Source organism: Misgurnus anguillicaudatus, chromosome 4, assembly GCF_027580225.2.
Source record: "Misgurnus anguillicaudatus chromosome 4, ASM2758022v2, whole genome shotgun sequence".
NCBI lineage: Eukaryota > Metazoa > Chordata > Actinopteri > Cypriniformes > Cobitidae > Misgurnus > Misgurnus anguillicaudatus.
The window spans coordinates 21,905,361-21,919,747 of NC_073340.2; the positions used below are offsets into that span (position 1 = coordinate 21,905,361).

A 14,387-nucleotide genomic window follows, 5' to 3' on the forward strand; every position below is an offset into this window, starting at 1 on the left:
GTGTTTACAAGTGTGGAGAAAGAGGACCGTTCCGACTTTGATGTATGTGGAATGATACTAATTAATGTTTGTGTGTCAGTTTATTGTTTGCAATGGTTCGCAAATGTGCGTTTTATATATGTAACACGTGACCTCCCTACGTCACCACGCATTTACGTTAGGTTGCGCTGGACCGGACCTAGACGAAAAGTTGTGGTTTAAAAGTGTATATTTGTTATTTTTATTGTCAAAAATGACAATCGTTTCGCTAGATAAGACCCTTATGCCTCGTTTGGGATTGTTTATAGTCCTTTGAAACTCCGTTGAAAAAAACTGTTAAGTGTTGAGTTAAGTGTTAAGTGTTGGTGTCCATTAAAGTCCATTAAAATGAGAAAAATCCTGCAATGTTTTCCTCAAAAAACATAATTTCTTCTGGACTGAACAAAGATGACATTTTGGATGACATGGTGGTGAGTAAATAAAATGGACTATTCCTTTAACAAGATAAGGGCTTGACATTAAGGGAGGCCAGTCTGAAAGATGCTCAAGTAAGCTGACAGAAACCATCACTTGTCCAATCGGACCCGTGCTAGACAGTGCATAAAAGCAGAAATAGGGTTCTCAAGGCCCACTTTTACATTTTTTGCTTAAACGTAAAGCTTTTTGCTAGAGACACTAAATACACAGTCAAATTTGGCACAATGCTTTTGTAAAAATTTATATTTAGCCAACAGCCTAAAAATAGATCAGGAGTGTGTGTTGTGTGAAGTCATTGGCACATGAAAGATAGCAAACTGTAGTAAATTGTAGTATAGTGTAATATATGTAGTAATTTTTACACTTAATATACAGTATAGTCATATTAAACATCTTGGATAACATGGGGGTGAGGAAATTATCAGATTTTTTTATGAAAGTGGAATATTGCTTTATGTCTTTCTTTGTTCAGTTGAGAAGAAATAAAGTTTTTTGAGAAAAACATTTCAGGTGGACCTCAACAGTTTACAGTTTCAATGTAGCTTCAAAGGGCTCTAAACCAGTGGTTTCCAAACTTTTCATTTTGCGACCCATAATAGAAATATGAGATAAATACACATTACTTTTCAGTCGACGAATTGGGCACTCGCATCGAGAGACCAATCAGCTTCGCTTGTATGTAAAAGAGCCAATGAATGTTGGCATGCAGTATTTGCATATGCTGGCTCCCCGTATAAATGCCAGCAACAGACTGCATTCAGTAGTTTTTCGTTGAGGAGCCATCTAAAGGCCGGCCGACTAAGCAACGGTACAGCGGCCGTGGCGACTGGACGTGACGTCTTTGTTCCCTTCCTACAGGAAACGAGGGTTACATCTGTAACCGAGATGTTTTACCTCTTTTATAATTGATTAGTATTTTCCTTGTCATTTTATTAATGAAATAATTTATGGTAATAATGGCAGCCAATCACAGTGGCTGCGATACATGCTCCAGTCTTCCATAAACGTAATTGGCTGGCACTGTCTAGGTTATTTGCATAAGGCGATCTGATTGGGTGACGCACGCGTTTCTGCTTGAAAAGTTGAGAAATGTTCAACTTCTGCCGATCCACAATTCAGTTCGACAACGCATGACGTCACCCATTAAAAGTGAATGGGAAGCGTTAACACTTACGCCCCATGTGAATGTACCGTAAAGGTGTAATCTAGCAAAACAATAGTTTTTTCGCCAAAAAAAAGTACTTTTTAACCCCAACTTCTCATCTTACACTAGCCTGTGATGCGGCAGCGTGATGTAATCACGTCAAAAGGTCACGCATGACGTATGCGAAACAATCGCTCAAGTGTTTACAAGTGTGGAGAAAGAGTATCGGTTTGAAATTGTTGTATATGGATTGCTACTAATCTTTGTGTCAGTTTATTGTTTAAAATGGTCCGCAAGTGTACGTTTGACATATATAACACGTGACCTTTTGACGTGAATATGTAATACGGAAGGTCCCGCTGGCGCATCACAAGGCTAGTGCAAGACGAGAACTTGTGGTTTAAATGTAGGCTACATATTTTTTGCGATGATCGTTTCGCTAGATAAGACCCTTATGCATCGGTCGGGATTGTTTAGAGCCGTTGAAGCTGCATTGAACCTGTAAACCGTTGAGGTCCACTAAAGACCACTATATGGAGAAAAAGCCTGGAATTTTTTCCTAAAAAAATATATATATTTTTGACAAAAAAAAGACCCCCATGTTTTTTTTTTTTAGGAAAGTGAATAAATCTTTTAAATATAGTGAATTCATAAACTACAAATACTGTAGTACACTTCAATATTTCCCACGGTAAGGTTATGTAACAATATACTATCACTATAGTAATTTTAATACAACATAGAAAATACTAAAGAATACAACATATTTTTCATGGTATTTCATGGGCAAGAAAGGTATCTTGTGACTGTTATTCATGTGTTAATACATTTACACTGCCTCTTACTTCAGTCTTTTTAAATGCACCTATTCAATGTATTGACTGGACTTTTGGCCCTTTGATTTAGCCTTTCTATTACAGGTGGAAAGGGCAGGAGGACATGAGCTCTACTGTAAACTCTCTAAACCTTTATAAAACATGTTTAACAAATCTTAGACTTTACAACCTCTTACAATAAATCTCTTAAGTAAAAAATGGCTTCTCCTGACACATCATTTAAAATTATGTCACAAACACATGCTTGTAAAATTCCTCAATGGATTAAAGCACACACTAAATGAATAAACCTAAATGTAAATTTTTGCCTAAGGGGCCATTGAAAACACTTTGTAAAGCCAAATATTGAATGTGACAAAAAGAACGCTGTGTTTCTCTATTCTGCTGAAGAGACGGTGCACTAGAGGCTCAAGGTTATTGTGTTGAGATAGTGACAAAAGAACAATGAGTGTGTGTGTGTGCGTTGTCTGTGGGTCTTACATCACCCAGCCGCAGGCACGTGCCCAGGCTGTGGATGACGTCTTCAGCCAGATCAGAGTGGTCCGAGTCCCACACCAGGCCGATGCTGATGATCTCCGGGCAGTTCATCAAAACCCGTCTGATCCGCAGCATTTCGCCGCAATTACTCTGAAACACAGAAAGAGTTTAATATTGTGAGTGTTTGCATTTCTCCAGGGGATTGAGAAAGTGTGTGAGAGAAAATTGCGTGTCACAGTGATAAGTGACTTTTTTTGGAAGGGATTTTGTGCATACGCAAACTCCATCAGGTTTAAAAACATTAAGAAAAAAAATTATAGAATGTATTAATGGGACCCTACTTGTGAATACTCAGCTTATGTAATTTATACTGTTTTCGACATAAAAACATCCTACATACTGTGAAAGTATAACTATTTTAATACTGACTATGGTCAAAGACTGAAATCAATATGAAATCAATGAGTAAAGTAGATAAGACTTAAGCCTGGATTTTACAGTCTCATATACAGTACATATTTACTATAACATATGTAAATAATATTAACTTATATGGTAAATTTTTGTTTTATTTATTGCATACCATTCCTTATCTGAATCATATGTTTCTTATGGGGGAACTAAGTTCTAAATGAGAAAACTAATTATAGTCGTTTGAATTAAAATAGTTAAGTAGATGGCAGTCTACACTGCAAAAAATAATTTTCAAGAAAAAAAGTTATTTGTATTTTTGTCTCGGTTTCAGCAAAAATTAGGGATGCACTGATACTGATTTAAACAGACAACTTCTGGCCGATGCTGATACCGATATTAAACACTTGTGTACAATACTATACAGTTGGTCTATTAGATAGTTTATACCTGCAACAAATTATTTTTACTGAACATGGATTGGACATTAACATTCAACTGACCATATAAATATTGCTACTTCAAAAAAAGTTGGACTTCTTTTCCCCCACTAAAGTGCAGTTTGTTTCTTTTATTGTCCAAGACATTTGAGCCAGCTCAACAAAAGGTATTCTTTCGGTGCTTAAGTATAGTGCACACCAGAACATTAAATTATTTTAATTGAACAACAGACATGCAACTCATTGCCTTTATGCGGTTAATAATAAACAATCAGTATCGGCCTTTCTCGTGCTATTGCCGATATGCCGATGGTTTCAAATTCATCAAAAATCGGCCGATAAATATCGGCGACCGATACATCGGTGCATCACTAGTAAAAATATCTAAAAATTCTAAGATGCTTTTTCTTCATGAGCAAAACGGCCCAAGAAAATAAGTCTAGACTAAAAATATCAATTGCACAAAATCACCTAAATTTGATATTTTTGGTCTAAAAACTAGACTTATTTTCTGCGTCGTTTTGCTCATCAAGAAAAAGCATCTTAATTTAAGAATATTTAGATATTTTTACTAAACACAAGACAAAAATACTAAGAATTTTTTTCTTGAAAGCATTTTTTGCATTGCACTGCAAAAAAAACAACGACTTTCTTACTTCTTATTTTCAGTAGAAATATCTAGAAATTCTTATATCAAGAATTAGAAAAAATTATTTATGTTTAATAAAAACATAAAATTAAAGTAAATTTGTGCTTAAAACAAGCAAAAATATCTGCAAATAGGGTGAGAAAATTTAGCTGGTATTAAGTGTTTTAGAAAAAAGAAAACTTATTTCTAGATTTTTTTTTTCTCACCCCATTGGCAGATATTTTTGCTTGTTTTAAGCACAAATTCACTTAAATTGTACATTTTTTTATATTATATTTATTTTATATTTTCTTAGGTCATTTTGCTCATCAAGAAAAAGCATCTTAATTTAAGAATTTTTAGATATTTGTACTGAATACAAGACAAAAATACTAAGTAAAAAAAGTTAATTTTTTTACAGTGTAATAGCCCTTTGAATTAATAACACATTTTTGGTCCTCCATATGCGCTAAATATTTTTCAATATATTTTCACTTTAGTAATAAAAACAGACAGGAACTTTACATAAAGGTCTCCATAATTTATTTTCATGGCTCTAACCGCTGATACATCCCAACGATGATCTTAACCACATGTGTAGGTGTGGGTTGAAAAGGTTAAGAACAGATGAAAAGGAGTGCTTCAAACAGATATACACGCTCCAGCAGGGCCTTATGTTCAGCACCCAATGTTCTTGCAGGGCTCTTTGAATGCAGCACTTTGGCAGCGGCATAAGAAAACAGACGGAGAACAGCTCTGGCGTCGAGCACCGCTGCCAGTCTGACCCCTTCCCTCATACATAAAAACCCAACAGGGCACTGCCTTTGAGCCATGGAGAAAGAGAGCGGTCAGCGGGCGGCACCAGGCCGGTGATAGATCTGGGCAGGAAGGGATTAAACAAAGAACCGATTCTCAGAATTGGCCATAGAGCATTGTTTCTCTCTTTCTGACCCTCAGTCAGTCCAGCTCAAACACACACACACCTTCAAAATCAGCCAATGAAAAAACAGAGGCATTAGTAGTGCTGAGAGTTGGGACAAACACACAGTGTCCCATTAGAGATCACTGTTAGCCTCAGTACCACAGCGTGTCCTGCCGAGTGCCCAGAATCTAGATAAACACATGCACTTACACCAGACATCTAAGCTAAGAGAAGTGTCGATATGCAATATAGCGAGATCTCAGTGCTCTGCTGGGTTTTAATAATGCCATTTTATTCCTGTTAAAAAATAATAAACACTAAATATGAAGGCACGGGTTTCAGATTAACAAAAGTTCAATTCATTTTGCTGATTTGATAAGAGCAGATTCCAAAGCTGCTGACACAAAAATCTCTGTTAGCGCACTGAATGGAGCTGGAGTCTGTTTTCCGGATGATGAAATGAGATGGATCCTGTGGCGTGGGGTTGGGGTAACAGTGTGTGGTAAGAGCTGATCAACAGCTGATGTAATAGGGCAGGACTGTGTGCGTTGGGGGTCTGTTGTCTGCAGAGAGAAAAGAGCAAAAACCGTGCTGGAACAAGCGGCTTATCTCCAAATGCAAAGAACAGACAGTCTTAATAGATCCTCTCTGGAGTGTCTGTGGTGTAAAAATGAGGTTATGCAAACATTTTGATCAAATCAAAATGCAAACATATACACATATCTGTACACATTTTAAGGCGTCATACATTTCCTTTATATTGCATTTAACTTGAAAGGCGAAAATTAGAGTTTTGAGTTTATATTTATCCAGCCCGGTCTTATGGAGATGCGTATAAATAGCACAAAGTGTGAAAACAAGTGCAATACATACACCAAATTTTGCATGCATATAATACACCAGTCTGTCCCCTTCACTTAATACAATGCATATTTTTGTGTCATTTATGTATTGGTTTCTCAATTTTTTTATATCTTTTTATTATTTTAGCTTGAGTTTGGGGTTAGAACAACTTTTTGTTACATAAAATGACATCATAACCCGAACTAGTGGTGGCTGGTGACTGCTCATCCAAGGAGCGCAAATTCAAACCACTTGTTCGGAGTGTCATGTGTGTTGATGGTGTTTTCAAAATATGTGTTTGTTGCGTCATGTAATGACGCACTTTCACTAAATACACTTTTCACTAAATACACACAAGACACTCCCTTAACAGTAAACTCTGATTACGCATGAGATTATGCGAGTATCTGGCAAACGTGAGCGTCTCTATTATAAACCCTTTAGACGCATCTGCAGCAGGCACTTATTTTGACAAGACACGTGATGCACACAGGATCACTTGACGTGCAGAACACATATTTGACGGCTACATACATGTTGTGACGAACTTCGCATTGGGCGCCCTCGAAAAAAGAAGTCACCGGCCGCCACTGACCCCAACTCCAAGCAACCATGGCTTAAAAATAAACAAAACATGGAGAAACCTATATATTAAATAACATCCTAAAGCAAATCCCAAATCTAACCCCAAACTAAAACGAAAATTGTTTTAAAAAATACATAAAACGACACAAAAAGATGCACTGTATTAAGTGAATGGAAAGGACTGGCGTATCATATGCACGCAAAATTGGAATTTGGCATATGTATTGCACGAGTTTTCACACTTTGTGCTATTTAAACGCATCTACATGAGACTGGCTAGATTTATCTACTGGTGCAGCTTTAGTTATGTCAGAAAAGAAAGTTATATCTTAGTTATATCTGAACACGTTGGGATGTTTAATTTTGCAGTTTTATACCAGACTGTACCAGAACTTTTTGTCCTCATCTGGTTGTTACATCACTTTATCGCTGCCTACAGTATATCATTATACTGTGAATTTCTTATTGTTATTTTTACAATTGTATACTTGTATTGTGTATTTTTTATTCATACACAATCAGAAAAAATTGTCCAAAAATTGTCCCAAGCTGTCACTAGGGCAGTACCCTTTAAAACGGTCTTAATATGTACCATTTAGGTACAGATATGTATACATTTGGTACACTCTTAAAACGAATGTGTTAAATTAACACATCTTGTGTCTAGTTAAGGACAACACACCTAGTGTGCATTGCTTTGTGTTAAACTATTTAACACATTATGTGTTGTTTTTAACACATTATGTGTCATTTCGTGCTGATTTAGAGTTCATATAAATAAAAGGGACAACACAAGATGTGTTAAAACAACACAAAGTGTGTTGTTCTAAAAATAACACAGAGATGTGTTAAATGATTGAATGTCAAAGATTAAAATCATAATAAAAATATAGCTGCAAGCAGCAATTTCCGGGGTCAAGCCAAAAATGGCACAGGAGAAAGTAAAGTTGAGTTCAGATGAGCAGTTTAAAGAACATAGGAAAATCTCTTGATTTCAGACAAAATATTATAACAGTTTTCAGCAAAAAAGCTGTGTTCTCATTCAGTGAAATCTCTCCCTCTCTTCGTGAAGAGCATTGACAACTAGAACACTGAAGAAAATGTGAGTGGTGCTTGCAGTGGCAATACTCAGCTCACAAAATGTTACAGTGGTGTCATGAGTCAAAAGAGCCCACCCCCATGTCTCTACGATGTTCTAAAGCAGAAATATACCTCTTGCAAAAATGGTTGATAAGGTATTCTCATTGGTTGCTAGGGAGTGAATTGGAATGCACCAATGATTATACTACAAACCATTAAAGGCTTAATCCATGATGACTCAAGGTTTCAGTTGTACTGCAGCAGTAGTTTTAGGCAAAAAATAACATATTTCTATCTCAAAACCACTAGGTGGCGCAATGACAAAATTGTGCATGCACCCTCAGATCATAACTGTGTTGCATCTAGTTGGTTTTATGACTATACACTTTAGTTTAGTGAAGAAACAGTTGTATGACCATAGGGTTGCTTGATTTCAAAGGTTTTGTTTAATTATAGGGCCAACTAGTGGTGCAAGCATACAATTTTTTTTTTGTAGCCTCAGACTGTGGTCATACATCAGCCTATCAAATCTGGTGAAAAAAATCTATTTTCAGTGCGAAGATATAACCAAATGTGTGTAAAAAACACTAAAGTTAGTTTTTTGTTTTTCGCAAATTTCGGCCATTTCTGATGAAAATTGTAATATAGCGCCAATACAGGTTTTTGTTCAGAAGGTAATGTAATGTTCTTCCTATGGCGTTTTCGAGTCGATCGGAATAACGCTCACGGAGATATTCGCGCATGTTTTTTAAGGGCTATTTTGCTGCGAAGTGTAAGGCCAAACATGGCATGTTTAGTATCGTTGGATTCGGCAACAGTTCAGGACTACAAGGTAACAAGTCCTACTAAAATAGGTCGACATCAGCCAAAGTTATAGGCATGTAAACATTTGTCTGACCACTAGGTGGCGTTGTGACGAAACTGTGCATGCACCCTCAGGTTCTAACTGCCATGACAAGTACCAAGTCTTGTGTCAATAGGCTTAAGTTTGCGAAGATACAGCCTCAAATCCGTTTTTAGAGATCTACGTAAAATTTGTTGACACGGTTTACGGAAACGGATTGACGAATCGACATGAATTCCATAACTTTTGCATTGAGGGTCTATAGACGCTACATGCCGATTTTCTTGTTAATCGGGCAAAAGCTCAAGGACGAGTTCGCAAAAGTAGGTTTTACGAATAATTCAAAATATAGGATCCATTCAAATCGTCTTGAGCCAATGAATCAGAGGAAACAAGAATTTTATTTCTAGGCCTTATGGATCAGAAGTTATAAGCAAAAACGTAAGTGCAACTTTGGACTGTTGGTGGCACTAGCAGGTTTGATATAAAGACTCCAAATTTGCTGTGGAGAATTTTTGGACAGTCCTTTATAAGGGTGCCAAATTTCATAATGGGCGGCCATAGACGCAATGGCGGAAGAAGAAGAAGACGGAAGAATAATAAGAAAACTAACAGATACAATAGGGGTCTTCGCCCATTCTGGGCTTGACCCCTAATTAATGGCTAAAATCAGACTTTGATTTTCACTATCTCAGAATTTGATTTTGAGACTACACTTTAGTATGATTTTTACAGACTGGGACACATAAAAAATGTGCTTTTTTGTCATAATTGTGCTGATTTTTTTTCAAATATTTAGACATTTGTATCCATTTATAATTGAACTATGGATAGATGAGGGATGAATAGTGTAGATGTCTATTATAGACAGATATATAAACAATATTCACTTCAAGTATATAGACAAATTAGTATTGAAATGCCTGCAAACTTAATTTTTAGCAAGTGTTACAACTAACCCCCTGCCTGTTACAATTAACCCCACCTATGGGGTAAGTTGTAACGTTTGCACTTATGTCACGTTTAGTGTAATTGTCCAAGAATGGTAAGCAATAGAAACAAACTTCAAATGTTCATTTGTAGCAGAGATGTGTGTGTTTCTTATGTAAAAATATAATTAATCAATCTCAAATATTTTTTAAGGACTGAGCCAAAACCAAAAAGCTAGGCTGTGCCCCGCTCTCCCCTACCTTTGATGTACTAATATACACTCTTTTGTACCAATATATACTTCTGAGAGACTAACATCGACTCTTCAGGTGCAAAGGTGTACTTTTTAAAAGGGTACAGCTTTTGTTCCTTGTTTCTCGCAGTGTGTGAGGATGTATGTATGCTCTTACGGGACAGTTTCGCAGATCGCCCATGGTGCTGGCATTTCGTAGAAGCTCTCCAAACATGTCGGGGGTGGGCTTGTCCTTACACTCCAGCATTCGCACGGCTTGGTTACTGCAGCAGAGGGAACAAGAGACAGACGTGTCCTCAAGCACCAGTGTAAACAACGCTGACATGTGTGCACACTACATTTACATACATTACAGCTTATGTTTTTACATAACGTGATATTTGTGGCCACTGGCGAAGGCAGTGTCTTAGTGTTATGTTCAGACTCATTCCTCACCCATAATAAAATAATTTCTCAATCAATATTTTATGCTCATTCATAGTTTTTATTTGGCAAGTGGCTGTGCAATATGCTGGAAAATATAGTGTCACACACAGTCAGCCGTTATTGCGATATAATTCCTGACAGGGTTTTACGGGACCAGCTGACTGTACATTATCCCTCATGTATTTATTTATTTATTGGGGAGGTTTAAGATCTCGAAACGAAATTACAAACACTGCAGTCGAATCGCTCGTACTCCCAAGGGTTGCTGAACACGGTTCAGTCTAAGGAATAAAATTATGATTAAAAACCATATAAAGTCTACCCGAAGATGAAATGTTATTTGTCTTCGGTAGATTACTATTCCCTAGAAGACATTACAAACTAATGTAGCAGCGCACTTTCTCTGTTCCCTCGCCATCAGGATGGGAGCCGCAGGCCTACGCAGAAATCGGCAGACTTTACTGGATAATGTTTCCTTAAGCCAAGCGTGATAGCATGCATTTGACACGCAGAATATCTGCAGCCACGAACCGTCTGTCAGCATATGCTCATGAGGATGAAATGTGCCGAGACTGCCGCTTGAGGGCTAAAGACAACCTATACACAGCCACTGATTTACATCAGATAGACAGATCTACCATTTCAATCTCTCATTTTCAGCGATATTTCATATTTTATGTCTTATGTTAGCCAACAATAAGCTTTACTAGTTTGCCTGCGCATTCAGGTCTTAATGATTAATGGTAAACAAACTTGGCTTGCTCTCTGAACCTTTAAAGAGAGCGAACCTGAGGCCAGGGCTCGAGCCCCAAGTTTAACCCTCGCTTGCAACAGAACTACACAGAGGAAGAAAGAGAGCAGTGAAGGAGGAGATGGGGAGGAAGAGGAATGCCAGAAAAAATTGTCCCGGAGGCCTGAGGGCTGCCTTATATACACCCATAATGATGACTGACAGGCCTGAATGTTTAGACTCCTCCCAAACTTACGTTTAGAACTACATATAATACACCAAGCTGATATGACAACACATTCCTCTTTTTGCTTTGACATTAGGACAAAAGTCATCAACCATTTTCAGTTTAAGGACCCCTATGGTGGCTAAATTTTTAATTACATAGATTAAAAACCAAAATGGGTTTATAAGAACTTTATTTTGCTTACATTGAACGAAAAAATACATTCAAATAAATCATTATGATATTGCTCTCTATGATATTTAAAGGCGGGGTGTATGATCTCTGAAAGCCAATGTTGATATTTGAAATCACGTGAACAAACACGCCCCTACCCCAATAGAATCTGGACCTTCTTTTGATAGACACACCCCACACATACACAACCAAGGTAAGGATGTTGTTTAGTAGACATGCCCCTTACTGCTGATTGGCTACAAGTGTGTTTTGGTAGTCGGCCCGACTCCCTTTTCCAAAGTTTTTTTTCAAAAATCATGCACCCCGCCTTTAAATACATATTGTACAGCAGATCAACTTTACACTGACTTTTATTGAAGTAAATATAAAATTGTATTTTTTAAAGGGGCCATGGCATGAAAGTCTGACTTTTTCCATGTTTAAGTGCTATAATTGGGTCCCCAGTGCTTCTATCAACCTAGAAAATGTGGAAAAAGATCAACCCAGTAACTTAGTTTTGGTAAATCATTCTCTACAAGCATATGAAAAAATAGGTTGTTGAAATTTGGCTCTCCTTATGATGTCATAAGGAGCTCTTATTAGAATAATACCATCCCTTAATCTGCACTATCCAACCACAGCACTGCCATTTAGTGCATAGAAAAGCACAATTGAGTTTTAATTGCAACAAACCACCATAATTTTTATCAGTGTTTGAATTTCATCAGCTCATTTGCATTTTAAAGGACACACCCAAAACGGCACATTTTTGCACACACATACAAAGTGGCAATTTTAATATGCTATAATAAATTATTTATATGGTGTTTTGAGCTAAATCTTCAAATATGTGCTCTGGGGACACCAAAGATTTATTTGACATCTTAAAAAAGTCTTGTGCCATGGCCCCTTTAAGTTATATTATTATTTTTACATTATTATTTTTAAATATTATTGTATTCTTCTTATTATTTTTTATTTTTTTTAAACAATTGCTGCAGATCAAACGGCAATTGACAATTCTGTAGTAATGTAAGACTCTTACCTTGAAATGCTCTTCAAACTGTTTAGCGTGCAGTGTTTAAAGTTCATCTTAGACAGCACATTAAAAACGCTCTTAAGAAGGTGCCTGACATTGTCATTGCACTTTTTCAGGCATTTTTCTTCAATTATCAGATTCTTAACCATGACCATTATTCTTAAGAATATTATGCATCTCATGGTGAGTCATTATGGTAATATGAAAGCTTTGCACTATTTATGGTCAATTTATAAATTGCATGAAAATTTCTGATCCATTTTGCCATCCACACTACTTCCCATTTATATGCGTAATGCAATCAATCTCTCATATTCATCTGACTCCCAATACGGGAGCCATTTTTAGTCTGCTGGTCATTATCGCAAAAGACTGTGAATATAATTGAAAAGTAATATGACCACGGCTCGAACCACGATGTGATAACAAAGTTAACTATGTTAATAAAATATTAAAACATACGCTGTGTATTTTAACCAAGTTATACTACTACATTTCATTACAATTCAAATCATGAAAACATACCATGGATTAAATTACATTCATGAAAATAAGTTTATCATAAGTATTATGTGTGTGCCGTGCTAGGTAGATGAGTTTATAGTGTAGAATTGTAAAGCAGTCCTCTCAAAATGATAAATGTAAGTGCTGTAGTGAAGATAAACCTGTTTAATCTGTCTTGAACAACCTACGAGATTCATTGTTATCCATGCTAGGTGCAAGGCTGATTTAGTAGTTATGTTTTTGCATTAAAACACAGAGTTAGTGAGTATTGCATATTGTGTCAAGTCATTGTTTTTTTGTGTGTGTATGTATATAGACACAGAGTATATTTTCATAGAAATGCTGTCATATTAAATTTAAGGCTTTGGCAGGGGTTCAAGAATACAAGAGTGAAGGAACACTGTGTACTATAATTTACTGCCACAAGGGCACGTGACAATGCATGCAATATGCTGCGGAGTGAGATTGATGGTGATCAAATAATGGTGAAGTGCAGGTGCATTTCAGTTTTTTTGTCATGAAAAAAGTGTGGACTCCAGTGGAGCAATGTACAGGAAAGTATGCCAGTACCAGATGTACACTGTATACTCCATTCAAAAGTCCACAGTTATGTACGTAATTCACGGTAATTCCATGCAAATAAACATGTTATGAGTCAATTAATTCTCCCTTATTGAATGCAAAATTATTAACCCTCTAAAATCTTTATTGTGGGGAAAATATAAGTGATGGAGACACTGCTGGTCTTTCTTCATAATTTCCCAGAATGTGGACATAATGGGGGTGGGGACATCACTCCATGGGGAGCATAAGGTTGTGTCCTACCAATGTCCTGAGTGGTCCACTTTCTCATAATCTTATAATTGCCATATATTACATATGAGAGAGAGCGAGAAAGAGAACATTTCTTATAAATTAAAGCTAAAAATGTGATATATATATGTATATACAGCAGGGAAAATAAGTATTTGACACATCTGGCCCCCACGGATAATGGCCCGCACAGTGCTCACAGGAACATTCAGCATTCTGAAAATACACCTATAACCATTCCCATCAAAATGCTTTTTCAACAATAAGATTACGAAGATCTTGAGAGAGTTCTTTGCTTTTACCCATCATGAAGTCTTACTTGTGCGCCTCCTGGGTAATGAGAAGCCTTTATAGGCCATCAATTAGGACTAAAGTAACTGATATCAATTAGTACTGATAGGGGGCAGGGTTTCTCTCTCAATACTGACAGATTTCAAGTGATCTCCTCCTGGCTTGCTATGCCATTTTGCACCTTGTTCTCTTCATGTGTTAAATAATTATTCCCTGTGTCATTTCACTTTATTTATTATGACTCAACTTGTATACTTAAATGTTCTGATTTCTTTGTATGAATTCAATATTTGGCTTGATGGCTACATCTGGTGGAAATTTTGTGTCAATAGCCC

The 14,387-nt window shown here is 36.7% G+C and overlaps 1 protein-coding gene across 1 annotated transcript in view; it reads right to left on the minus strand.

Moving 5' to 3' along the window:
- The window catches only part of usp54b (ubiquitin specific peptidase 54b), a 205,227-nt gene that overhangs the window by 91,907 nt on the left and 98,933 nt on the right, over positions 1 to 14,387 (minus strand). Inside the window, exons 7-8 of the mRNA XM_073866980.1 lie at positions 10,007 to 10,112; positions 2,917 to 3,063 (exon numbers count right to left, since the gene is read on the minus strand). Coding sequence (XP_073723081.1) covers positions 2,917 to 3,063; positions 10,007 to 10,112 — 253 coding nt within the window. The remainder of the gene's footprint in view (positions 1 to 2,916; positions 3,064 to 10,006; positions 10,113 to 14,387) is intronic.